We start from the raw sequence: 26,781 nt of genomic DNA on the forward strand, positions 1-26,781 counted from the left end.
TGTAGCCCTGAGGTAAAATGCCTTGATTAATTCACCGGTACAAAAAAAAAATGAAAGTTATATGTCAATGTCATCAGTATGAGTGATTTTTCCACCAATAAAATAGCAAGTCACTTTTAGACTAGTAGCACTTGTTTTCTTTTGTTTTTGTGTCGTTGTTCAGTTTGTTTGGCTTTGGTACTGCAGATGGAACCCAAGGGCTTTCTACTTCTGCGCTACACCCCCAGCCCTTTCTATTTTGAAACAGGGTCTTGCTAAACTGCCGAGGCTGGCCTCAAAGCTGCAACCCTCCTGCAGTCTCCCAAGTGCCGGTATTACAGGTGCACACCACCACGCCTGGCTACAGAGGTTCTGTTATTTACAGAAAAAAACTGGAGAATGAATTTGATACTGCCATTATTAGATTTAAGGTTATTCTGGGTCAGTACAGGTCCCCCTTACCATCTACGGTGATGTGCTCGACAAACAGCCTTTCTTCATTGCCCAGAGCAATTCTTCTGGGATCTAAAATTAACACATAGGTAAAAACATCAAGTTTTTTTTTTTTTTTGGTAAACCTTAAGTAATGCTAATAAACTGGACAAACTGATCAAAAGTAAAGAAGTTCGAATTAAATTAGACAACTAATTAAAAGTCAGTTAAACACAGACTTAACATGTAAAATGCACCACCATGCCTGGCTGAAAACTAAAATTCTAACAGTGCTGAAAATATGTTGTAAGTAAACTACTTGCAGTTTCTACAAACAAAATAATTGTGCCTTTCCTATGATTTATTTCAATCTGACCACCTTAAAATAATAAAATAGCCGTGCGTTGTGGTGCACTCTTGTAATCCCAGCATTTGGGAGGCTGAGACAGGAGGATCACAGTTCTCAGCCAGCCTCAGCTACTTAGTGAGGCCCTGTGCAACTCAGTGAGACCCTGTTTCAAAATAAAGAATGAAAAATAGGGCTGGGGGTGTAGCTCGGAAGTAGAATGCCCCTCCGTTCCATTCTCAGTACCAAAAATTAAAAATAAATAAATAAATAAAAATATTCAAAAATAAACATATCATAAAAAGAAAAGAGAGAAACAACTGAGGAAAGAAAGGAGAGAAAAAAGAACTAACACTAGAGATTAAAAAAAAAAAAGGCACTCTAACAGAAATGGAAAATCCTCTGATAGGCCCATGAGGAGACTGAATTCAGCTGAGGAAAGTATCTCTGAGCTTGAGGCTATCTCAAATAAAAATTCCCAAAACTAGCCGGGCGTGGTGGCGCATGCCTGCGATCCCAGCACTTGGGAGGCTGAGACAGGAGGATCGCACAGGTTCAAAGCCAGCCTCAGCTACTTAGCGAGGCTCTCAGCAACTCAGTGAGACCCTGTTTCCAAATAAAGTATAAAATAGGTCTGGGAGTATAGCCCGGAGGTAGAAAGCCCCTGCATTCTACCTAGTACCACAAAAACAAAAACAAAAACAAAAGAAATCCCCAAACTGGTGAGCAAAAAGAAAAAGAGGGGAGAAGGGCAGACTGTGTAGGAATTGCAGGACAACGTTAAAGGTACATCCTCCTCCTCACAGGGATGTAAGTGAAGACAATAAGGAGGGTGCTGAGGACAGAGTCAAAAGAATCAAGATTGACAACCTCCTGCAAATTAGTGTTGGATTCCAAACCACAGGCCCGGGAAGCCCGAGAACACCAAGCAGAAGAAATGCAAAGAAAGACAGAAAGACAGACAGAGAGAGAGAGAGAGAGAGAGAGAGAGAGAGAGAGAGAGAGATTGCATAATTTTCAAACTCTAGAAAACTAAAGATTTTTTTTTTTTTTAAATCTTGGTGCTGGGCACAGTGGCGCATGCCTGTAATCCCAGCCTGTGACGGGAGGATCACAGGTTGTGGGCCAGCCCCAGCAATTTAGACAGCCTTTTAAAAATAAATAAAAAGTAAATACATAAATAAAAAGGGCTGGGGGTGTAGCCCAGGTAGAATGACTCTGGGTTCAACCACAAATAAATTAATTACTTAGCTAGTTAATTAAGCTAAACCACACTTCACTAAGCCCACTGTTCAAATGGAGGCCATGTGTCTTTTTTTTTTTTTTTCATTGATTTTCAGGAACAGCTCTCTCACTTGGTTGGCTAAACTGGAGAATCTCTGCTAGACACCGTCTAACCGAGCCAGGCATGCCATTAGGAGAGAAGTCCCACTCTGCCCATCTTTTTTTTTTTTTTTTTTTCCTTTCATGAGGGTGAGGGTTAGACACCCAGCCGCCCAGCGAGGTAGTTTGGTGGGTCTGCCTCGTCCTCGCTGTGTGAGGAAGGAGACGCAGATCCAGAACTGATGGAAAACCTGATCTCTACGTCCTGTTCCCACTTCTTCTCTACCAGGTCTGTCTGCAAAAGCAAACCAGGAAAAGATACAGGCGCAGGAGGTCGCTGCGTGGAGCCCCAGGCGCGGAGGCAGGCCTGAACCTGACGGCTTCTCAGGGCAGGACGAGCAGCGCGTGGCCCCTCAGTTAGAGCACTTGGGCATCATGGCTCGGCCAGAGTGGACATCTGGGGCCAAGAGGCTGCGCTCATCTGCCCTGCGGAGCGCGTCTCCTCTGCTTGGGGGAAGGGCCTCAAAAAGAACCGAGCTCGTGGATTCTACCTACAGCAGGTGATAGGAAAATAAACTGGAAACTCCAGCCTCAAATTGTGTCCCCGCAGGTGCCCGGCCGCAGGCACTGTGGAATGCACCTGCTGTGAATGGCAGTCCAAGACACCAATCAGCATCGCAGCTCCTGGCAGGGCCCGCCCCCGGCTGCGCTGCTTAGAGACCGGCCTGCGCTCAACACAGCTTTTAGCAAAGTTCACAGCTCTAGCTTGGGGGATCCTACTAAGTGCAGGTGAATGATGACTACTAAGTGCAGGCCCAAAGCATGGCATTTCTTCAGTGCAGAGGCAGCTCCAGAATTTCTGCACTGGAGAGGCTGGTCGTGAAGGGGTGAAGGCAGGCATGCCAGTAGGGAACTGCCTGGGCCTGCCTGGGAATGTGTTTTGGATACACTGGAGAAGAAAAAACAGTGTGTTTTGCTGGGCAGGGTGCCACACTCATGATGAGAGAGAAGGATTGCCATTGGAAGGCCGGCCTCGGAAACTTAGCGCGACCTTCAGGGACCTGGCGAGGCCCTGTTTCAAAATAAATAAATAAATAAGTAAATAAGTAAATAAATAAATAAATAAATAAATAAATAAATAAGACAATACGGCTGGGGTGTAGCTCAGAGGTAATGTTCCCCTGTGCGTGTGCACGCGCGCACACAAACACACACATAATTTTTGTTGTTTTGCTGTTTGCTTTGCACTTCGTATTATGACACATAAGATGGGATGATAGCAATTTTAACTGGGGATTTAGAAATTTGGGGAGTTTGCACAGGTCATGGAGAGCAGTCCAAGCAGTCCCCAGCACCCCTTAATCTTAGACCCACCTCTGAAAAAGATACTAGGGGTTTGGGTGAGCGTGTTCTTGGACCAACGACACATTTCTTTTCAGAGTCGGGCCACTTTAAAATCACTTTTTTTTAATCACAGAAAGGACCAGTGGCATGCAAAGAAGGAAGTTCTGCTTTAGAAATTCTTTTCTAAATGTGTTTCAGTTCCAGGCAAGATCAAACATGTGGCTTAGATCTCCAAACACGCTGTTTATTTCAAGCTGGAAACGGTATCATCCATCGTTAACAACTGTGAGCATGCTGTGAGATTATGATAGAGTCTTCATATAACAGTGCATTGAACTTGGGAGGCTGAGACAGGAGGATTGCAGGTTCAAGGCCAGCCTCAGCAACTTAGGGTGACCCTGTTTTAAAATAAAATTAAAAAGGCTGGGGTGTACCTCAAAAGTAGAAAGCCTCTGGGTTCAGTCTCTAGTACACCCCCACCCATGCATGTGCTAGTATATAGCCATATATATGTATGTATATTGAATTGATGTTTCTTTGGTATGGAGAATTTAAGTCAGGATTCAGTCCTGGTACTGAGTTTCTAAGTAGCTAATAGTGTGTGTGTGTGTGTGTGTGTGTGTGTGTGTGTGTGTGTGTGTTTCTGGGGATTGAACCCAGGGACATTCTATCCCTGGCCTACACCCCCATTTACATTTTAATTTTTATTTGGAAACAGGGTCTAGCTAAGTTACCAGGCCCGGGATTCAAGCCTGTGATCCTCCGTCTCAGCCTCCCAAGGCCTAGCTTACAGATGTGTCTCACCACGCCGGACTAATAGCTTGGAAACCCACAAGCCTCTCAACAAATGAAGGCCGATGTTGAAGTCGAGGTCAAGCAGCCAGCAGTAGGTGCCACCCAGCGCTGACGGGCTCCTTCCCCGAGGGAGGCCTGGAGTCTCTGAACGCGAGACCCTGAACATCTTGCAAAGCCATTCCTTCATACTTTGCCTGGCACCCTTGACATGCCAGTCCTGTCCCTCGGGAAGCTGCCATTTCTACACTGCCTGGAAGCACAGCTGCACATCCAATAGTGCCAGCTCCCCAGCACTTTCTTTCTTTCTTTCTTTCTTTCTTTCTTTCTTTCTTTCTTTCTTTCTTTCTCTTTCTTTCTCTCTCTCTCTCTCTCTCTCTCTCTCTCTCTTCTTTCTTTCTTTCTTTCTTTCTTTCTTTCTTTCTTCAGAACCAGGGACATCCTACTTCTGAGTCACACCCCCTGGCCCTATTTTTTATTCTTTATTTTGAAGCACGGTCTCACTAAGTTGCTGAGAGCCTCACTAAGTAGCTGAGGCTGGCTGCGAACCTGCGATCTTCCCGTCTCAGCCTCCCAAGCATTGGAATTACAAGCGTGCGCCACCACGCCCGGCTGTTCCCAACATTTTCTATTAAAAAAAAAAATCAACTAAATAGATTTTCATTTCTTATAATTACAACATTAAATCTCATCCACAAAAATATGACAAGGTGCTCCAGACTATTACTTTTGAATAGTAAGTAGAAAATTGGTTGTCAAAATACATCAAGTTTGGAAATTATATATATATATATATATATATATATATTTTTTTTTTTTTTTTTTTTTTTTTTTTTTTGGTGGTACTGGGGTTCCTGGAAGCCCTTCTACCTCTGGGCTACACTCCCAGACCTATTTTTACATTTTTATTTGGAAACAGGGTCTCCTAAGCCAGCGCACATGGCTGGATTCGAACCTGCATGATCCTCCTGTCTCTGCCTCCCAAGCGCGGGGATGACAAGCGTGCGCCACCACGCCTGGCTGGAAATAATATTAAAGATGCATCTGGGCGGTCTCATCTCTGCTTGTCACCAGGTAGCCGCCTCCCAGCACTGTTCTTAGGCTTTCTGCAGGCTGAGTCCTAGGCAAGCTGCAGCCGTCTGGCAGCCTCGTCCCAGGTTTTAGTTCTTCATTTTGCATTCTGGGCCATGACCGACACTTATTACTGCTCCTGTAACCAAGCCGGTGCTTCTTAAAGACTCTGCTTCTCCGGTTACTACTGAGGTCAAGCCCTGAGCATCCTTCTTATTGCCAAAGCTAGAATCGAAAAAGTAAAATACAGGTATAAAATACAAATATGGACAAAAAGTAAAACAGCCCAAGTAAAGATATAGAATGATATAACACGATAAATCTGTGTGAGACTACTTAATGAGAGGCTGAGATGTGAGGATCGCTGGTTCGAGACCCACCTCAGCAACTTAGATTCTGTTTCAAAAAAGAATAAAAATAAAAACGGCTGGGAGTATGTCTTGGTGGTAGAATGTTGCTGGGTTCAATTTCCAGTACTAAAAAAAAAAAAAAAAAAAAAAAAAAAAAAGGAGAAAAATAAAGAAGAAAGAAAGGAAGAAAGGGAAATGTTTGAAAGAAAGAAAATTTGTAAGAAGTCCTGAAACCCAATGATAAGTCTAGAGGCTGTTTATTACACACTTAGAAAAGCGTCTGGGGCAGAGTGGTGGGAGGAGCTGGGGTTACCCTCACACACCTCTCCGGGGTGTCCGGGCGAAGCTGGTGATCTTTGGGCCTGGGGGACGAGGCCACCCCCTCCTGGCTCCTGTACTTCTGCACCCGCGGCTTCTCCTCCTGGGAAGGCAGGCTCTCTGGGAGGAGGAGGGCCTGGCCGGCTCTTCCTAGTCCGCAACAGTCCAAAGGGGCTGCCGGAGTCAGGCCAGCTGCTGCCCTGGCGGAAGGTTCCTGCCCCGGGATTCCAGGGACAGATGTGGCCGGGTGGCAGTTACAGGTGCTGACTGCTGGGCACCGTGGGAGGACCCGCCCTCAGGAAAGGGGATCGGAGGGCAGGGAGGGTCCTTTAGGCGTCAGCCTGGTGACACCTGATCACTGGACATGGCTTTTGAATTAGGAACGCACATGTGCGTGTGTGTGTGTGTGTGTGTGTGTGTGTGTGTGTGTGAGATATCACAGGCAAATGGGAAATAATATACTTTTTCTTCTTTTGTTTCATTGAGATATTTCCTTTTGGTAACCTTCAGGGGTGTTTTTGGTTGTTGTTGTTTTTTTTTTTTTTTTTTTGTGTGTGTGTGTGTAACTGGGGGTGGTACCCAGAGGCTTTCTACCTCCGGGCTATATTCCCAGCCCTATTTTATATTTTATTTGGAAACAGGCTCTCACCAACTTGCTGAGAGCCTCACTAAGTAGCTGAGGCTGGCTTCGAACCCGTGTGATCCTCCTGTCTCAGCCTCCCAAGCGCGGGGATTACAAGTGTGCGCCACCACGCCCGGCTATTACATTCTCTTCTGAATGTTAATGGAGCAAAGAAATTGACATGTGAGGCCCTCCACAACTCAGTGAGACCCTGTTTCAAAAATAAAGAATAAAAAATAGGGCAGGGGGTGTAGCTCGGAGGTCAAATGCCCCTGGGTTCCATCCCCAGACCTGCAAAATAATAATAATAATAATAATAATAATAATAATAATAATAATAATTGACATGTTCTGAGCTTCGCTCTCTGAGCCACACCTGTGAATAAAGAGACTGGCTTTATCCTGCCCCAGCCTCTATTTCTGGTTCTCCAAGGACCAAGCCTCCTCCCTCCTTGCAAATAATTGTACGATGGGTAGTACATGCCTTCCTGCGTGGGCACAACCTGATTTGAACAGTTTCATCCACCCTTGGCCCTTTTTTGATAAGTGCCATGCTGATTATTACGGAGTGAGGGAGTGTGCCCGGCGAGTTAGCTGGGACATATCCAAGTACCCGCTCCTCTTTCAGGGATTCTGGCAGGTTTTAGAACTCACGTGTCCACACCAGTGATTGGACAGAGAAGCCACTTGCTGTTCGTAGAAACTGAAGTCCCAGGACGCAAATCCCTATTTGATCGCAGGGATGGACGGAAGCACAGCCTCAAGACGGGACGCCTCAGTGCTGTTGTGCAACTCGCCGTGAGGACACCAGCTCCGGGAACCCAGCCAAGGAGCACCGGCGCTGTCAAACCCATCCTGCTTCTCCAGTACCCCAAATGGTGTGACTCCAGACATCAAGCATTTGATTCTAACTGAAACATCTGAGAAGACTTGTAGAGCTGCCATTCTCTTCGGCGCCTACACTTTTCCCCGCCCAAACCTGATACCATCTGCATTAGGAACTAGCATTACCACACACCTGAACATTTGCATACGTGAAATAGAGAAACAATGGTAATTAGCTACTTTCAATCTGTGCCATTAAGGAAAAATTAGTCACTCAGAACTTGAAGTTCCAGATACGGAGCATGATAGCTTTTCATGTTCAAAGACCCAACTGAGAGCTCGTGGTGTGGTGGTGCAGGCCTGTAATCCAGTCCTTGGGAGGCCGAGACAGGAGGATCACACAGGTTCAAAGTCAGCCTTGGCAATTTAGTGAGGCTCTCAGCAACTTACTGAGACCCTGCTTTCAAATAAAATATAAAATAGGTCTGAGAGTATAGCCCCGAGGTAGAAAGCCCTGGGTTCCATCCCCGGTAACACACACACACACACACACACACACACCCCTAATTGAACCGAGTGTGGTGGTGCATACCTGTAATCCCAATCCTTGGGAGGCTGAAACAGAAGAATCACAGGTTCAAGGCCAGCCTCAGCTACTTAGGGACCCTCAACAACTTATCAAGACTCTGTTTCACCATGAAAAATATTTAATAGGAGTCACGCGTGATGGTGCACTCCTGGAATCCCAGTGTTTCTGAGACTGAGAATGATTGCAGGTGTAAGATGGCTTTTGCCACTTAGCAAGGACCTCAGCGACTTACCGAGTGCCTGCTTCTAATTAGAATAGAGCTAGGGATGTAGCCTGGAGATAGAATGCTCCCAATTACAATCATATAACAAAAAGTAATGGCTAGGGTATAGATGTACTTGACTACAATAAAAAAGGGTTTTGGTTTTTTTTTTTTTTTTAAGGGCTGGAGATGTAGTTCAGATGTAGAATGTTCTGGGTTCAATCCCCAGTACCAAAAAAAAAAAAAAAAATGTGGAATGATTCACCCCCTCAGATGGCACTGAGGGAATAAATGCCACCCAGCAATGGCGGCCAGCCCCCAAAGGGCTCACCCCTGTTTCCCGTGTCAAGGTGAACCGTGTCGGCCTGGCCCCTGCAGTGGGAAGAAACAGAAGCGAACTGCCAAGCCCGTCCTAGACGCCTGTCTCATCTCCGATGGGCAGACTCTTCAGGCTGGACCCGAAAGCTTGCTTGACCCTGCACGGCCCAGAAAATGACACCCGGTGGCACTCGGGCCGGAACCTGTCCATCCCCTGACGTCCTCAGCAAGGCTCCCAGCCCCTCGGTGCCCTCTCAGCCTGGACTGCTCTAACGGTAACGACACTGTCAGCAATTGCTAACCGCAAACAGCCAAGCAGGTGTGGTGATGAAGGCCTTCCTACGCAATACACTGAGATTGGCACATTACTCTACATAAAATATTCAGCACAGGTGTTAACCCAAAACAGGAACAACTCGACAAACGTTGGGCAAAAATAACTTTTACACAGGAAAATACGATATTCGGAATGTGTAAGGAGCTCCTGCAAATCGGTAAGGAAATGAAAAGCAACAGGAAAATACGCCAAGAATATGCAGTGGCCATTTATAGGTGTACGAATGCCAAACAGAGTCGTCTGGCTTCACAAGTCATCAGAGGAATGGAAAACAAAGGTCAGGGAGGTATCACTATCTTCATTAAGGTAGATAATGTGCACCACGGGCTAGAACAGGGATACATTTTCAATAAACGGAGAAATTTTGGAGAGACTATGGTGGCATTTACAAACATTAGTAACACTTTTAAACTAGAATTACACTTTCAGGAGAATGGAAACCCTCCCCAAAGCACAGTGTGCACACGGAACACCGATGTTCATGGCAGCTCCTTTCTCACAGGGGTAGATTAGGAACGACATTCACCGATAGGGAACTGTCTGAGTGAGATGGAACGAGAAATGCGCAGAAGGAACAATTCCGAGAAACAGTCTTTCGCCATTAAAAAAAAAAAAATTGAAAATATGCAGACAGAGGGTGAAACAAAACACTCGGAATCAAAAACAGAGGGGAAAAGTAAGTCGCAGGAGGTGCGATCCGCATCGTACTTAAGAAACTCAACTGACCCAAAGATTCCGCCCAAACTGCTAACAACTGGGTACGCTCGCATACGTTTCTGGGCTATTTTTTTTAATGCTAATGCATTCTTGGATAACATAATTTAAAAGTAAAGAGCATGTTGCCTGTTTTATTCTGCACCCTGCTGACTGCCAGGGCAAGAACTACTCTCACGCTCTTCCTAGCGTAGCAGGCGCGGCGAGAAACACCGAACCGACCGGTCCAGGGCGCGGGGCCGTCCGCCGCGCAGTGCGCAGGCGCGGGGCCGTCCGCCGCGCAGTGCGCAGTGCGCAGGCGCGGGGAGGCGGGGCCAGCGCGCGGCCGCGCCCCCGAGCGCGCTGACGTCACGGCCGCGCCGCGCACTATTTGACGGGCCGCGGCCCGCCTTCCGGAAGCAGCGCGGAGGCCGGCCATGGCGGCTGTCGCGGAGCAGTGGGTGCTGGTGGAGATGGTCCAGGCGCTCTACGAGGTGGGCCCCGCGGCCCCGGCGGGAGGGCAGGGCGGCGCGGCTCGCGTGGACGCCGCAGGGCAGGGCTCCGGCCGGCTGCGGGGCGCGGGGACGGGCCGTGGAGCCCGCAGGCCGCCGCCCCGGGGACCGGCGCCGAGGGGCCGAGCGGGTGAGGACGGAGGGAGCCCAGGCCGCCGGCCCGGGGAGGCGGACCCGCCGACCGCGCGCCGCCGATGGGGGCAGCAGTGCGAGGACAGCCTGTTTTCCCTGGGCGGAGGGAGGGTTGGTGGCAGAAGAGGCCGAACGGTTTATATCACTCAGAATAGGAACTCGGCCGTCATGTTTGTGCAGGAGTCCCGTTTTCTGTCTCATAGAGATGCAGATATTTTAATAGATTTTTAAAAAAGAGAATAGGGATAAGCCGGGCGTGGTGGCGCACGCTCGTAATCCCAGCGTTCGGGAGGCTGAGACCGGAGGACCGCGGTTCGCGGACAGCCTCGGCCACTTAGTGAGCCCCTTTGCAACTCAGTGAGACCCGGTTTCAAAGTCAAGAATAAAAAAAACAGGGCTGGGGGTGGAGCTCGGAGGTCAAATGCCCCCGGGTTCCATCCTCGGTGCCGAAAAAAAAAAATAGGTAAGAGGTTTGTTTTTAAAGACTGGCTATTTCAGATAGCATGAAATCCAAATATCAGTCTTAAGAGAGTGTTCACTTGGTGAACAGCTGAGCTTCCTGCTGTGTCCTGTGGACTTCTTCCCTGTCTCAGGCCTGGTCAGCGCAGTTGTCAGTCACATGTGGCTAGAAGCCTAAAGATCTGAATTTTTTTATTTTTTTAGGAACTAGGGATTGAACCCAGGGGCATTTTACCTCCGAGCTATACCCCTAGTCGTTTTGTTTTTATTCTTTATTTTGAAGCAGGCTTTCACTAAGTTGTGGAGGGCCTCACTGAGTAAGTAGCTGAGGCTGGCCACAAACCTGCAATCCTACTGTCTCAGCCTCCCAAGTACTAGGATTACAAGTGTGCGCCACCACGCCCTGCTGAAGATCTGAATTTCTAATTGAATCTAAATGTAAATTTATTTATTTATTTTTGTGGTACTGGGGGTGGAACCCAGGGGCTTTCTACCTCTGGGCTACACTCCCAGACCTATTTTATTCTTTATTTGGAAACAGGGTCTCGCTAAGTTGCTGAGAGCCTCACTCAGTAGCTGAGGCTGGCCTCAAACCTGTGCGATCCTCCTGTCTCAGCCTCCCAGCCGCGGGGATTACAAGCGCGCGCCACCACGCCCAGCGAAATGTAAATTTAAATAGCTATGCGTGACTGGTGGCTATGATATTGGGTCAGACAGATCAAGACTCTTTTAGAAGCTCTCCCTTTTTGTTTTTGTGATCCTCGGGATGGAACCCAGGGGCAGTCTACCTCTGAGCTTCCCCACAGCCTTATTTTTTATTTTGGAACAGGGTCTCACTAAGTTGCAGAGAGCCTCAGTAAGTTGCTGAGGCTGGCTGCAAACCTGTGATCCTCCTGTGTCGGTCTCCCAAGCACCGGGATGACAAGCCACCACCCCGGCCGAAGCTCTCCCTTTCTGAAGTCTCTTTGACAGTGTAACTTCTCATAACAGGAAAGTGAGCATCAGAGAAGCCTGAGCGAACTCAGCTTGGATGTAACATTTCTTGGGGAGGAAAAGAAGGGCATTTGTGACTTTTATCACGTCACTAGACTAGCGGTTTCTCATGTCTCTGAGCATGATTTCTCTGTGGGCTGCACTGGATAGCGATGTGAGTCGACGTTGGCCTGCTAGATTCTACTCGCTGAAAAACCAAGCCGGTCTTTAGACTTTCTCAACTGCAGGAGGATCAGCAAATTTCAAAAATGGTCTTGGAGACTCTAGTTCTTGTTTCCGAATTCTCTGTCCTTTGCGGGAGGCGTGTGAGGTCTACTCAAAAAGAAATACCTGGTGTGTATGTATGTATCCATGTCCGTGTAACTCCTACACATTATTATTTGTGTAGGAGTATTATTTGTAATATTATTTGTGCATTAACTTGATGGTTTATATATGAGTTTTTCAGCCATTTCCCAGTTTTCAAAGTCAAATTTGTTTATTCTTTATACTACGGTGAGTCATTATTTCTTCCTGTCTAATGCTTGAAGACAATTTATGCTTACATTTCTAAAATGCCTTTTAAAAATCTTTTTTCCAATGACAACCCACTAAACTACAGCACCCCATAGCATAACTGACGCGCAGTCTAGTTGGTGTCTAGACTCTTCCACATGAAAGTCAGCCTGGCCTTTATCATGAAGACATGTGGTTCCGCAGATCTTAGGTAGTATGTTTGTTAGCCTATTGACGTGGACAGCGCCATATAGATTTGGAGTAACTATGATAGGAAAGAGAGCTGCTGTTCCTTTAAGTGTTTGTATTCTTTTTCTCCCCTTCTCTGCCACGTTCCAAGAAAAATTTAAGGAGATTTATCAGGGACATAGAAAATATAGTAAGATGTGCAAAACTTTTAAGAATTGTGTTCCTACCGGTGAAAATTTAAATTACCTGAAGTAGGTGATAGCCAATATTGTTTTAAATACTGCGATTCTTTGTCACATTTTAATTTTTAAGTTTTCATTTTTACTCCTAAAGAGAGGTTGTTTTTTCTTTTAAGCTGGAGTATTAGAGGTTTCCCGTGTAAAGAAGAAAATGCCTGCTATTAAAAATGGGGGAAGGGCCAGGTGTGGTGGCGCATGCTTGTAATCCCAGCATTCAGGAGGCTGAGACAGGAGGGTCCGGGTTCGCAACCAGCCTCAGCTACTTAGGCCCTTTGCAACTCAGTGAGACCCTGTTTCAAACTAAAGAATAATAAATAGGGCTGGGGGTGTAGCTCAGAGGTAGAATGCCCCTGGGTTCCATCCCCAGTACCGATAAATAAATAAATAAATAAATAAATAAATAAATAAATAAATAAATGGGGGAAGGAATGAGTGGACACCTGGGAGCTCTGAATGTAGACTGGAAGCAGTAACAGGTTAGAGGTGGCGAGCAGCAGCGTCGTCTGCAGGTGTGCTGCGTTTCACATCCAGGCCGTGGAAGCGTCGTTTCCTTTCATTGTTTGGCTTTTTTCTCATAGGCTCCTGCTTACCATCTTATTTTGGAAGGAATTCTAATACTCTGGATCATCAGACTTCTTTTCTCCAAGACTTACAAATTACAAGAACGATCTGATCTTACAGTCAAGGTAAGAAACTGTCTTATTCAGTGTGTGATTGTAATTGCTACATCTTGCTAAAAGGGAGCCGTGGCGACTCAGCCACAACAGGATGTGCTAAAATGTTTTCTGTGACACACGGAAATCGGGAGAGATGGACTAGGAGGTGAGCAGGACTGGGGCTGCCGGGCTGGCGTCAGGGTTCGCAGCAAGGCCTGCCGGGCGCCTGGGTCCTTGTCTGGGGGTGTCCTTGACCTGAGTGGGGCCTGCAGGTTGCTGAAGAGCTCGGGAAAGAGAACCGTTTCAAAGCCTGGGAGAAAGTTCTCCCTGTGGCCCCCACAAAGGAATTTGCAGTTGGAAAGAATCCAGCCGACTCTCATCTCAAATGGAAGTTTTATGCCTTGGAAAAAGATCCTGAGTATAGAAATAAAATTTTCTGAAATTTTTAAGTCACCCACAAAACAGTGCGTGGAGAAGAGCCTTTAGTTGTGATAAGAGAAGATGCGAAGGTGGTCTGTGCGCGGGCTTTAAGAGAGATTTTGTTTTCATTCTGGCCACGGCAGTTGCATAGGTGTTTCTAGCAGTGTATTTTTTATGAATTTACAGGCTAACTCACAGTTCAGATATTGTTTTAAATACTGGGATTCTGTGTCAAGTAACTGGTGCTGTGCTACATTTGACGCCTTTTCTCCTGCAGGAAAAGGAAGAATTGATTGAAGAGTGGCAGCCGGAACCTCTGGTTCCCCCCATCTCAAAAGACCATCCTGCGCTCAACTACAACGTCGTCTCTGGGTAATTTGCTTTTGCTATTAGAAAGACTTGTGGTTGGTTTCCTGCACATGTGTATGGTGTGTGTGTGTGTGTGTGTGTGTGTGTGTGTGTGTAAGAGAGACAGACAAAAGCACTGAAGATGAGACCCAGGGGCATTCTACCATCTCCAAGCTATACCCCCCAGCCCTGTTTTATTTTATTTTGAAACAGGTCTCACTAAGTTGCAGAGGGCCTGCTAAATTGCTGAGGCTGGCCGCAAATCTACAATCCTCCTGTCTCAGCCTCCCAAGTCCTGGGATCACAAGCTTGTGCCACCATGCCTTGTAGGGATATTTGCTGAAGCATATACTGATTTATAGATTGATATAGCACTCCTTTTCTTAACTGAAGTAAAATGCTTAGAAATTTCTGGAGTAACTAATTTCTTTAGTTCCCAATATAAAAAAAAAATTTTAGGGATGTTCTGAGCATATCTTAAATTTCTCGATTTAGGCTTTAAATTTTGCCCTTTTTTATGAAAAACAAAACTCCCCCCCCCAATTAGTGTATGCACATCGTAATATTTCAGATGGTCAAATAGACTTAAAATGAAGAAAACACACTCTACTTCCCCACCTGGCTTGTTCCTGAGTTTAGATCTGCCCTAAGTTACCTTTATAACTCGACAACGCCAAGCTTCTGATTCATCAACTGGAGAAAATACCTGTTGACCCAGAGCGTGAATAATGAAACTTCAGCTCACTCGTGCTCCCTCCCTCCTGGCTTCCAGGGTCGGCCTATGTTTAGTTCTTCTATTGATTACCTTTAGAGAGAGTGTGTGTGTTTATCAAGATGTTTTTTCCCACTAAGGATGCAAGAAGCCCTAAGTTTGACTCCTAACCACACACACACACACACACACACACACACACACACACACGCACGCACACACACACGCACGCACACGCACACACACGCGCACACACACACAGAATTTTAAATATGCAGAAAACATCAAACACCTACTTACGTACCACCCAGAATTAATAGGCATTAACATTTTGCTATCTTTATTTCATATTTGTTTTTTAGAAAGAAAAACCCAGCCAGACACGGTGGCACATGATTGTATTACCAGTATGTGGGGGGCTTAGGCAGGAGGATCGCAGGTTTGAGGCCAGCATCAGCAACCTAGCGAGATCCTGTTTCGAGATAAAAACTAAAGAGGACTGTTAGTGTAGCTCAGAGGTAAAATGCCCCAGGTTTAATCTCCAGGAAAAGGAAAAAAGGACAAATTCAGCTTAGAAACTATGATCTTATCTGTCACTCTTTCCACCCCCCAAGAGCTGTTTTGAAGGTCATAAATGTCTTTCTTTTGCTTATGTCACCACATATATCTGTGGTCATATAAATGTTGGATGAAAATCTCACTCACGAGTACCTCTTGTCTCACATCTACTTCTGATCTGCACCACAAGAGACATCAGATGACCCTCTGTGGACCTTCTTCGTCTTTTTACTTTGTCCGTTTTGTAAAGGTCTACTTACTCCCATGGGACAGTTGTCTCCGCATTATTAGTTGAACAGTCTGTTGTTTACCTGCTGATTAGAAATTCTACTTCCCTCACATCCCAAGTGCCCTTGGTTAAGAATCTGTTTCTGGCTTCTTTTATTTCTCTCTTTTTTTGGTACATTTGTCTCCCTGGGGCTGGAGCCGTACTCACAAACGCCACCACTTTATAATAAATGTTGGCAAAAGTTCTTGCCTTTCCTTGTTGTTCCAAATTGTACAGTTATGTATCTGTTTGGCAGAACTGGGAATTGAGCCCAGAGGCGCTCTGCCACTAAGCTACAGCCCAGAACTTTTTCCCTAGAGTTTTTATTTCTAGACAGTCTTGTGAAGTTGCCCAGGCCGGCCTCGCTCTTGAGGGCCTTCTGCCTTAGCCTCGTGCACAGCTGGGGTCACAGGCATGGCTGCCACCCCTGGCTGTCTAGGCTTGGCTGGTGGCTTTTTTTTTTTTTTTTTTTTGTAGTATTGGGGATAGAACCAGAGCATACTATCTCTGAACTACATCCCCAGCCCTATTTCTTATGTTTTATTTTGAAACAGGATCTCACTAAGAAACCCTGTTTTAGAGACTCCTCTGAAGGGTACAGAGGGCCCCTCTTAAGTTGCTGAGGCTGACTGTGAACCTCCTGTCTCATTCTCCCAAGTACTGGGATTACAAGCTTGTGCCACTGTGCCCAGCTTCTAGGCTTTTTTGACTCTTTATTCTTCACTGGAAGTTTACATTTAGTTGAGCAAATTTGATTTTTTAAATGTATTTTCATTTTTACTAGAAATTTATGGATTAATTTGGAGAGAATCGGTATCTTGTTATTTCTACTTTTTTATTTATTTGTTTGTTTCCAAGCTATATCCCCAGTCCTATTTTTTATTCTTTATTTTGAAACAGGGTCTCACTGAGTTGCAAAGGGCCTCACTAAGTAGCTGAGGCTGTCTGTGAACCGAGATCCTCCTGTCTCAGCCTCCCAAATGCTGGGATTACAAGTGTGCACCACCATGCTTGGCTTCTTACTTTTTTATTTTTAAACATTGGCCAATTCATATGCAGTGGTTAGAAAAACATACAGAGAGACGCCTGTGTTTGTAAGTTTCCATTGGTGTGACTAAGTATTCAAGATAAATAACTTAAAATAAGGAAAGATTGATTTGCCTCGTGGTTTTAGAGTTTCAGTCTGTGGAATCTCATGGTTTCAGAGATTCAGGCCACATTGCCTTTGGTCCTGAGATGAGGCAGTATCTCTTGGCGGGGAGCACTTGGAGGCGGCTGCTCACCCCGTGGAGCCAGGAATCAAGTAAGAGAGGAAGGGGCCAGGTCCCTTGTGCCCTCAGGGGCACTCCCCCAGGACCTGACTGCCTCCCTCTAGGCCCCGCCTCCTAGAGGTGCCACCAGCACCAATAGGGCCACAGACTGATGCCCAGGTGTAGCCTTTGGGGGACAGCTGCGATCCAAAGCACGGCACCGCTTTGTGCACTTTACCCAGTTCTCCTCAGTGATCACGCCTCACATGACTACGAGCTGCACATGAGGAAATGGACATTGTGTGCCTTTTAGTAGAGTCATCTCTAGGTGCTGAGTTTTTCTTTCTATCCTGAAGAGCGCCTTCATGTTCCTTTTCCAAATGCATTAGCTAAGACACTTTCCCTTCAGTATGACATGAGTGATGACAACAGACTTCTTGATAATACCTGATGTTAAGGGATAACTTTGCCTGGTGCCTGGTTTGGGGGCGCATGCCTGTAACCTCAGTACTCAGAAGGCTGAGACAAGAGGGTTGCAGGTTCGAGAACAGCCTCAGCAGCTTAGTGAGATCATGTTTAAAAATAAGAAGGGATCCGGGCGGGGTGGCACACACTTGTCATCCCAGCATTCGGGAGGCTGAGACAGGAGATCACGGTTTGCAGTCAGCCTCAGCTACTTAGTGAGGCCCTTTGCAACTCAGTGAGAGCCTGTTTCAAAATAAAGAATAAAAAACAGAGCTGGGGGTGTAGCTTGGAGGTAAATAAAAAATAAAAAAGGGCTGGAAGTGTAACCCAGAGAAAGAATATCCCTGGGTTCAAGCCCCAGTACCACAAAGAGTAATAATAATTATTATTATTATAATAACTTTCTTTATCTAAATCAGAGAATTGACTTTAATCAGATACTTTCTCTGCTATTGAGATGACTTTTCTCGTCAGTTACTGTGTTAAATTTACTAATAGGTTCTTTTAATTAGTCATGCATATCCGTAATTTAAAGTGTTTTTTATGAAGAAAATTGTAACCTGTTCTCCCTCACCCTAGATCACCACTGTAGAAGGAATCAGCTTCTGCTACTTCCGTAGTTTTTCTCTGGTCTTTACTTTGTTTTTCTTCCGTTCCAGCGTGTACTGTCCCTGTTGGCAGCTGTGGAAGCTCACAGCCTCCCAGGCCTGCGGCCCCCGGGGCCTCTGTGAGGCTAGGAGCCGTGCCGTTGGCGGCCTGGGCGGGCCTTGGCGGTGGTTGCTGCTCTAGTGCCCTGGGCGGGACGCCTGCCGCCCAGCGGTCCAGGCCGCCCAGCCGTCCAGGCCGCTCTCTCCTCCTCTTCCCCAGCTCGGCCATTTAGCGTCCCGATTGTGCGCACGTTCACGTCTTGATGACGACTGTGGAGCCTCGCGACCCCTGTCTTTTTCCTGCGGCTGATTGTCCTCCTTTGCTCACGTCCATCTTTTTTGCTTTTTAGTTGTCTCTTAATTCTTCCTTATCTCCCCTAGGAGCATGAATCTCTAGGAAGCAGTAACTCCTGGGCTCGTTTTTCTTTCTTTGCAGAGTACTTGGGTCCCGCCCGGCCACTCTGTGCGGCCCCTGCGCTGGCCCAGGGCTCGTGTCGCTGCGAGCTCAGGAGCCCCTTTCTCCCCACTCTAGCCGCCTTCCTCTCTCGCGCCCCTGTATTTGGGGTGCAGACAGTCCTGGGAGGGCCAGTGCAGGGTGAGCTTTGTGCGTCTTACAGTACCGTTGTACTCTATCCCGGTGGTCTCGGTCTGTTTTATTAATGTGTTGAACACCTTGGTTTTCATTATCTTTAGCATACATTCTTTTTTTCAGTATTCAAAGCACTTGTTGTCGAGCATGGTGACTCACGCCTGTCATCCCAGCACTCGGGAGGCTGAGACTGGAGGATCGCGGTTTGCGGACAGCCTCAGCTACTTAGGCCCTTCGCAACTCAGTGAGACCATTTAAAAATTAAAGGGACTAAAAAATAGTTGGGGTGAGGCTCAGAGGTACAGTGCCCTGGGTTCCATCTCCAGTACCGAAAAACAAAGTCATTGTAGTCAAGAGCATTGTGTAAATTCTTTGCAAAAACTGTAAATTTTTTTTTTCTTTTTGCGGGTCTTAGGATGGAACCCAGGGGCATTCGACCTCCGAGCTACACCCCTGCCCTATTTTTTATTCTTTATTTTGAAACCGGGTCTCACTGAGTTGCAGAGGACCTAAGTAGCTGAGGCTGCCCGCGAATTGCGATCCTCCGGTCTCCGCCTCCCGAATGCTGGGATGACAGGCGTGCGCCCCACAGCCAGCTGTAAATAAAGTATGAAGGACGTTTTGTTGGTTTTGCTAAGTTAGTGTTACTTTCCTTCAATTTATACAATACATGTAAACATTCGCTACTGACTTCACAAAAAGATAAGTGAATTTACTTACCTTGAATTTATATCTTTAAATAACAAGCTTCTCTCCACAACCACATACCATAAAACTTATTCTTTTAAATTACACAGTTAAGCGGTGTCTTGTATGTTCAGAGCTGTACAGCTCTCACCGCTCTGTCCCAGAACGTCCATCGCTCCCAGGGCTCCTGGCAGTGGCTCCCTGTTCCTCCCTCCCTCGCCCAGCGCCCACACCTGGCAGTCGCCACTAATCTACTTTCTGCATTGACTTAGCCATTCTGGATATTTCATAGAAAAGGAGTCACGTGACATTTTGTGCCTAGCTTATTCTACTTAGAATGTTCTAGGGCTCACCCATGGTATAGCATGTATCCTTCATTTATTTTGCGACTAAATAATGTATTCTTATAGAGATACACCATAACTACAGCTATCCTGGGAGGTGAAGGGGTGTTTCATTATGGATTTGAGTTCTTTTTTTTTTTGGACTGGGGGTTGGCATTCTACCTCCGAGCTACACTCCCAGCCCCCTTTTTTTAACAGGGTCTCACAAGTTGCTGAATCTGGCCTCGAGCCTTGCGACCCTCCTGCCTCTGCTGGGATCCAGCGTGTGCCAACGAGCCTGGCTTCTTTGTGGACTTAGTTTCACTTCCTTGATGACTAGTGAAGCTGAGAATCTTCATGTGCTGATTGGCCCTTTGTGTGTCTTTCTGGAGACCTGTCTTTAGGTTTCCTGCCCGTGTTAATGGGGTTATTTTTTTATCCCAGTCTGTGCGGTTTTATTTCAGTTGCGTTTCGCTTACTTGATAGTGTTCTTTAAAGCATACAATTTTTAATTTTAACAAAGTCTAAGCTTTTTTTCTTTCATTGCTTGTACTTTTGTGTCATATCTAAAAGCACATCTATTCAATAAATAAACGTCCACTCAGGGGCACCGCGCAGTTCATGTTTCTAGTTTCTGCCCTTGGCTGTGAATTTCCCGAGAGGAATGTTCGTGCACCGCTCCGAGGCATGCTGCTGGAGTCCAGCATTTGGGCGTGGAAGGGGGGTGCCCGCTCCCTCGCGTCCATCGTGTTTCCTGCACATCCTGTCCATTTTCAGATGGCCCTCCCTCGGCCCTCGCGTGTCCTCAGGACTTGCAGAGAGTTCCTGTGCAGCCCGAGGCGCGGCCGCTGTCCCGGGTCAGCCCCTGCCCGCCCTCCCCCGGGCGCGGGCGTCTGAGCTCAGGATGGCGTTCAGGAGGGGCTGCTTGGGCTTCACTGCCGGCCCAGGCTAGCATCCTCCTGCGTCTGCCTCACCAAACTCGCTGGTGCATTTGTGTCCTGGTTTCCAACATTGTGTCTCTTCTCTTGGGTCCTGGTCCCTCTAGGTTTCAAGTGTAAGCTTTGTAGCATCTTTGTGTGCTTTGGAAAGGGATCAGAGGTGGAATGGGTTTTGTGCACTTGAAGCTGAGTGTCTGGAGCAGCTGGAAGCAGGGAACAGAGGGAGCAGATGGGCACATGGTGAGGCCGCCTCCTCTGGCCTGCGCCGGATCCCCGAGTGCACAGCTCCGCTCTCGCTCAGCCCCCGCCCTGATGGATGCCAAGTGCCCTGGCCCACAGTCACAGGGGATCGGTGGTCAACAGTCCCTGAGGACCCGTGTTCAGCTCCCTCTGGGCCTGCATAGCCAGAAGCGGGCTGCAGCTGTATACTACCTAAGACCCCTCCGAGGCTTTTCTGCGTCGTGATCCTTGCCCGAGCTGGCACGTGGGAGTTCTTCCCCTCACAGTGCTGTTCAACATCCTTATATTACTTTGCTTTTCTCTTATTTGGGCATCCGTGTGTGCGCGTGTGCATGTGAACACGTGTTACTGGGGATTGAGCCCAGGGGCATCCTACCTCTAAGCTATCCCACTGGCCCTATTTTATTTTATCTATTTATTTTTTTTATTATTATTATTATTTTTTGGTACTGGGGCTCCTGGAAACCCTTCTACCTCCGGGCTACACTCCCAGACCTATTTTATAGTTTTTATTTGGAAACAGGGTCTCTTAAGCCAGCACGGCTGGCTTCGAACCTGCGCGATCCTCCTGTCTCCGCTTCCCAAGTGCGGGGATTACAAGTGTGTGCCACCACGCCCGGCCCTATTTTATTTTTTAATCTTGAGACAGGGGCTCACTAAGTTGCCGAGAGTCTCACTGTGTTGCTGAGGCTGCCCTCAACCCTGCGAGCCTCCTGTGTGTGTCTCCCAAGCTCTGGGATTACAGGTGCGTGCCACCACGCCGGCTCTCCTCAGCTGGCAGGTGCTGGTTTCCCCCTGTGCATGCCCCTTCATTCCCTCGCTACTTGTCTGCTGGAGTCCCAGCCCTTCTTTGGATGAGCAGGACTTGCTGTAGCTGTGGCCGCCGGTCCTTGGTCTGCTGCAGCGGGGTCACATGCGCTGCTGCTCAGGGAGGTGGGAGGCGGCGGGCGCTGGGCAGCCGTGCAGCCGCTGTGGACACCTGCCACACCGCCCTTGCCATTAGCTCGTAACACCGCGGCCTCTAGAAGCACGCGGCTTGATTGGAGGAGAGACGAAACTAGGAACTGGTCCAATGGTAAAATTTCAAAGCTTGAGAACGGGAGACAGTCGGGTAATCGCACAGATGCCATACGAACGCCGAGCTGCGTGGGAACCAGCGGTGCGGGGAAGCTGAGCAGGACGCCGGGGGCGCCTTGGCCGGCCGTCTCTCCCACACTTCCTAAGTGCACAGGTGACAGGCGTGTCTGAGACCCACTCGTGGGCCTTTCACTAACGCAGACTGTGCAGTGTCTCCGTGACGAGAGCCGGCTTGCGGAGCGTTCTTCACGGATCCTAGTTTTAATTCTGACTCGTCACACGCATCCCTTTGGCCTCGTGTTTCGCTGTTTGGAGACGCATATGCTTAGTCATTTCCTCTTCCAGGGTCGCAGAATATTCTTAGACTTTTTCTTTTCTTTTTCTTTTTTTTCTTTCTTTCTTTCTTTTTTTCTCTTTTTGCAGGTCTGGGGACGGAACCCGGGGCATTCTACTTCCAAGCTACACTCCCAACCCTATTGTTTTATTCTTTATTTTGAAACAGGGTTTCACTGAGTTGCAAAGGGCCTCACTAAGTAGCTGAGGCTGTCTGGGAACCTGGATCCTCCTGTCTCAGCCTCCCGAATGCTGGGATTACAAACTGTGCCACCATGGTCGGCTGACATTGAATTTTAATACGCCAGTCCTTTATATTATTTTCTTAAGTTGGAGATTGAACCCAGGGTCATTCTACTTCTAAGCTACACACCTAGGCCCATTATTTATTTATTTATTTCTGAAACAGGATCTTGCTGGGTTGCTGAGTCTCACTAGGTTGCTAGGCTGTCCTCAAACTTGCAGTCTTCCTAGCCGGGCGTGGTGGCGCACGCTTGTAATCCCAGCGCTTGGGAGGCTGAGACAGGAGGATCGCGCAGGTTCAAAGCCAGCCTCAGCTACGGAGTGAGGCTCTCAGTAACTTAGTGAGACCCTGTTCCCAAATAAAGTATGAAATAGGTCTGCGAGTATAGCCTTAGAAAAGCTCCTGGGTTCCACCCCCAGTACCACATACACACAAAAAACCAAACTTATAGTCCTATCTCAGGCTCCCAAGACCGATCACAGGCTTGTGCCAGTGTGGCTGGCTTTCTGTACTTTTTTTGTGTGTGAGTGTGGTACTGAAGATTGGACTTGGGCATTCTGCCTCTAAGCCTATAGCCCTGGTCCTTTTTATTCTTCTTACTTTGAAATAGTGTCTTACTAAGTTGCAGAGGGTTTCACTAAGTTGCTGAGGCTGGTCTCAAACTCGCAATCCTCCTGTCTCAGCCTCTTCAGTACTGGGATTCCAAGCATGCACCACCATGCCCGGCTCTCTATACTTCTTAAAAACAAAAATAAAAAGAGAGGACTGTTGGGCAAGTCCGGGTGGGATGCCGCCCTGTTGAGCCGGGCTGGCCACCGGGGGGTCGAGTAGCCGGGGCATGAACATGCGTTCACCGCACCGCTCTTTGTCTTTCCCCAGCCCTCCAAGCCACAGTGTCGTGGTGAATGGGGTCAAGTGTGTCAACTTCGCCTCCTTTAACTTTCTTGGACTGCTGGATAACCCTAGGGTTAAGGTGAGTAGCCTGTGACGGTGAACTGGGCAGATAACATTACTGACTTAAGAAGCTGGACATAAAGCGGAGGCCACTGCAGACTCCTCAGAAGGGGCTGTGCAAGCATCCCTGGTACTGTCTCCTAACCTGGACTCGGAACCTGGACAACGGCGGGCAAGAATTTGTAGTGGGGCTTAGTGGGTGACAGCCAGGGAACCCGTGAGCCAGACCCAGGAGTAGTCAGCAAAGAAATTGCTCCATCTGTTGGAATTATGAATTAGCGGACACTTTTTGGGAAAGACTCGGCCCACAAACGCAGGACTTAGAAAACCATTGCCTTGAGCAGGTGTTCGAATCAGGCTTCTGTAACTCTGCTTTCGGTCTGGGATCATTGTTTTCTTTGTATCCTGTTAATATCACAGTTGTAAGAAAGAAGTGTGGGAAGGCCTCAGGGGGGAGTGTGTAGGTTAGAGAATGGATGTGTCGGTTTTGTTCTCGTAAAGGTAAATTATTAACGTATCTCTGCTTCAATAAAGGCAGCAGCTTTAGCTTCTCTAAGGAAGTACGGCGTGGGGACCTGTGGACCGCGGGGTTTCTACGGCACCTTCGGTAAGTCGCTGTGGCCTTCGTCAGACCCCTGCTTTCAGGAGATAAGACTCCACTCGATGTGATTTGTTTAGACGTTATTGTTGCGTCATAGTGACAGTCAAGGTGTTACACACATAGGTGCGCAGATTGCTCGACGTGTCTCGGATCCCACTCGCCGCCCTCCTCCCTGCCCTGCCGCCCGCCTCCTTGGCGCGGCCCTTCCCCTACGCGTGTGGCTGGCTCAGCTGCTTCCACCCCCGTCCTCCTTCCCTCCCCACCCAGCGCCCCGCTGCCCTCCTCGTGTCCTCAAGTCCCTCTCGGTTCCCGTTTCCTCCGGAGCGCCCGCGTGAGAGAAAACGCAGGCGCTTCGCTCGACCTGGCTGGCCTCGCCAGCTTCCTAGTCTCTGGCTCCATCCAGTGGCCTGCAGGACCAGCTTCGCTCCTCTCTGTGGCTGAGGCGAGGCCCTGGAGCGTCTGTGCCCCCTCTTCCTGGCCCATTCATGTCCACAGATGCCCAGGGTGGTGCCAGAACATGGCCGCTGAGAACTCTGCTGCTAAACAGCCCTGGAAGACATAATCCGTTCTGCTGTTCAGCTCGAGTGTGCAGTTTCTTTTTTCTTTTGTTCTTTTTTGTGGTCCTGGAAATGGAACCCAGGGGCATTCTACTGCTGAGCTGCACCTCCAGCACTAATTTTTTATTTTTTATTTGGAAACAAGGTCTTAGTAAGCTTCACAGGGCCTCACTAAGCCACTGAGGCTGACCAGGAATCCATGATCCTCTTATCTCAGCCTCCCAAGTGCTGGGATTAAGTGTGCGCCACGCCCAGCGTTGTGTGTGCAGGTTCTCACCTGGTTCCGCTCTGTGGTTTGGAGCCCGGGTGGGACAGTGGCTCTGGCCGTGGGGAAGAGCGTGGCGGCCACCTCGGGGCCCCATGCCCAGGAGGTGGTGCTGTGCCCGGCCCTGGGAGGCGAAGGCCAGGCGTGGGACTGCTTCTCAGCGGTGCAAGGCCCAGGCCCGTGGCTCTAGCGTCTGGGGGCGCCGTGTGGTCTGGGGGCGGGCGCCAGGCCGCAGTGCAGGGAGCAGAGTGCGGGCCCTTCGTGCACAAGGGCCGCCACGTCATTCAGGGACAAAGGCGGAGTGGATTTGCTGGGGAGGCGCGCATGCTGTGTGGCCCTCTCTAGACTGCAAGTGACGGATGACTTGATTTCCTTGTGTGTATATCCTGGGACCAGCTAGCTAAATACCAGGGTGAGTGGATAATCAGTCACCATGAGGTTCCCAACTCAGCGTCTTCAAAGAAGAGTTCTGTATTTGACAGTAGTTTTTATTAATTGTATATTGATTTTTGCTTCTGACAAATGCTATTAAGTAACTGTTGAAATGACTGTGTTGCGTGAGTCACTTTCCCGTGTACCCAGCTGCACGCGGAGGGGAGGAGTGGGGAGATGGCGTCTGCCTCCTGCCTCCTTTGCATCGCTAGATCTTTCTGTGGTTTTGACTCCTAACAGCGTGTTTTTCTGTAAGGGAGCATCTTTTGATTTATTTATTTTTTGTGGGTATGAGGATGGAACCCAGGGGCATTCGACCTTTGAGCTCCACCCCAGTCCTATTTTTTTCTTTATTTTGAAACAGAGTCCCCCTGCGTTGCAGAGGGCCTCACTGAGTAGCTGAGGCTGCCCATGAACCGCCCCTCCGGTCTCAGTCCCATGCTGGGGTGACAGGCGTGCCCACCGCGCCCGGCTCGGGAGCATCTTTCTTTATTCCTTAGTTTGGTCATCGCATTATTCATGTTGGAAACAGATGACGGGAATTAGTGTCCAAGAGTCCTACAGCTGGAAGGGATTGCAAAAAATCTTGTCTTCCATCATCCCAACCCTCAAAGGAGGCAGAGAGCGCCAGAGAGGCTGCGCGTCTCACAGCCACACAGCTCCTCCATTCCAGCCTTCGGATTCCACGTAGTGACCTCACTTCCAGTCTCCATAGCAAGATCAAAGGGCTGAGCTCAGCGCAGAGCCGCCCACTTTCCTCCAGTCTACGGCAAACACGTGCTGTTTGCTTGGGTTTTATGGCAGGGGTTATTTCCTTGATAAAGTACCCAAAAGCTAGGAAAGGTATTTTTTATGGGCTTGTTGGTTGTTACCTGATTAATGGAGTTTTCTTTCAGTGACTCTGCTGGGAAAAAGAAATTGCTTTCTTAAAAGCCTCTCTTTCTGGTGGATGTTATTTTCATGTGTGGCCTTGACTCCTGCTTAGGAGTTAATCTAGGAAGACAGATGAGAGATTTGTTTCTAGATCTGATTGTGGGGAAAATGTTTCAAGTCTTTTAAGACTAGTTTTCCCGAAGTGAAACTCGTTGCTGGAATCGCCTGTGAGCGCTGCATTGGGACCACCTGCGCAGAGGCCGCCACAGCCTCTGTACGTGGCATCTTCAGATTGGGAGCTGATGACTTAACTCTCTTGACTGGGTCATTCCGTACAGGGCGTAAGCTTGAGAAGACGTGGACAGTAACGCAGAGGCTTCTGGCCTGCTCCTGTTCTCCGCCCGCCCGCCCCAGGACGAGCTGCTCTGGGTGGTTTCTTGCTGACTCTCCAGAGGCTTTGGTTTTCACAGTATGCAAACCCACTTTGCAGACATAGTCGTAGACCACGTGTTGTTCTGTGCCTGGTGTGGAGAGGACTGTGTTTGCCTGCTTGGTTTTTGCAGTGCGGGAAGGGAGCCCGGGGCCTTGCCCTACTGGAGAGTGCTCTACCACTGACACCAGTCCCAGGCTGGATGTCTTCGGTTTGAATCGGATCAGCTCGTGGAGGGCTGGGCAGGGCGAATGTGCAGTGACGTGCTGGCCCTGTCGGCTGCCTCTACTGATGACTGCTTTGTATCCTAAAGTCACACGTGGGGGCTCAGGCAGGCATGCGGGCCGAAGCTGA

At 48.3% G+C, this 26,781-nt stretch overlaps 1 protein-coding gene across 5 annotated transcripts in view; it reads left to right on the forward strand.

The window, feature by feature from the left end:
- Positions 1-9,978: 9,978 nt before the first annotated feature.
- The window catches only part of SPTLC1 (serine palmitoyltransferase long chain base subunit 1), a gene marked incomplete at both ends in the record, with an annotated part of 57,090 nt that continues 40,287 nt past the window's right edge, over positions 9,979-26,781 (forward strand). For 2 of the 5 annotated variants that reach the window (XM_080709271.1, XM_080709274.1), the window contains 5 exons: positions 9,979-10,035; positions 13,139-13,246; positions 13,914-14,008; positions 23,195-23,292; positions 23,808-23,876. In XM_080709271.1, the coding sequence (XP_080565397.1) occupies positions 9,979-10,035; positions 13,139-13,246; positions 13,914-14,008; positions 23,195-23,292; positions 23,808-23,876 (427 nt within the window). Of the gene's footprint in view, positions 10,036-13,138; positions 13,247-13,913; positions 14,009-23,194; positions 23,293-23,803; positions 23,877-26,781 lie in introns of all 5 variants that reach the window. The other 3 variants (XM_080709270.1, XM_080709272.1, XM_080709273.1) reach the window with 3 other exon arrangements.

This window comes from Muscardinus avellanarius (genome assembly GCF_963383645.1).
Source record: "Muscardinus avellanarius genome assembly, chromosome: 13".
NCBI classification, from domain to species: domain Eukaryota; kingdom Metazoa; phylum Chordata; class Mammalia; order Rodentia; family Gliridae; genus Muscardinus; species Muscardinus avellanarius.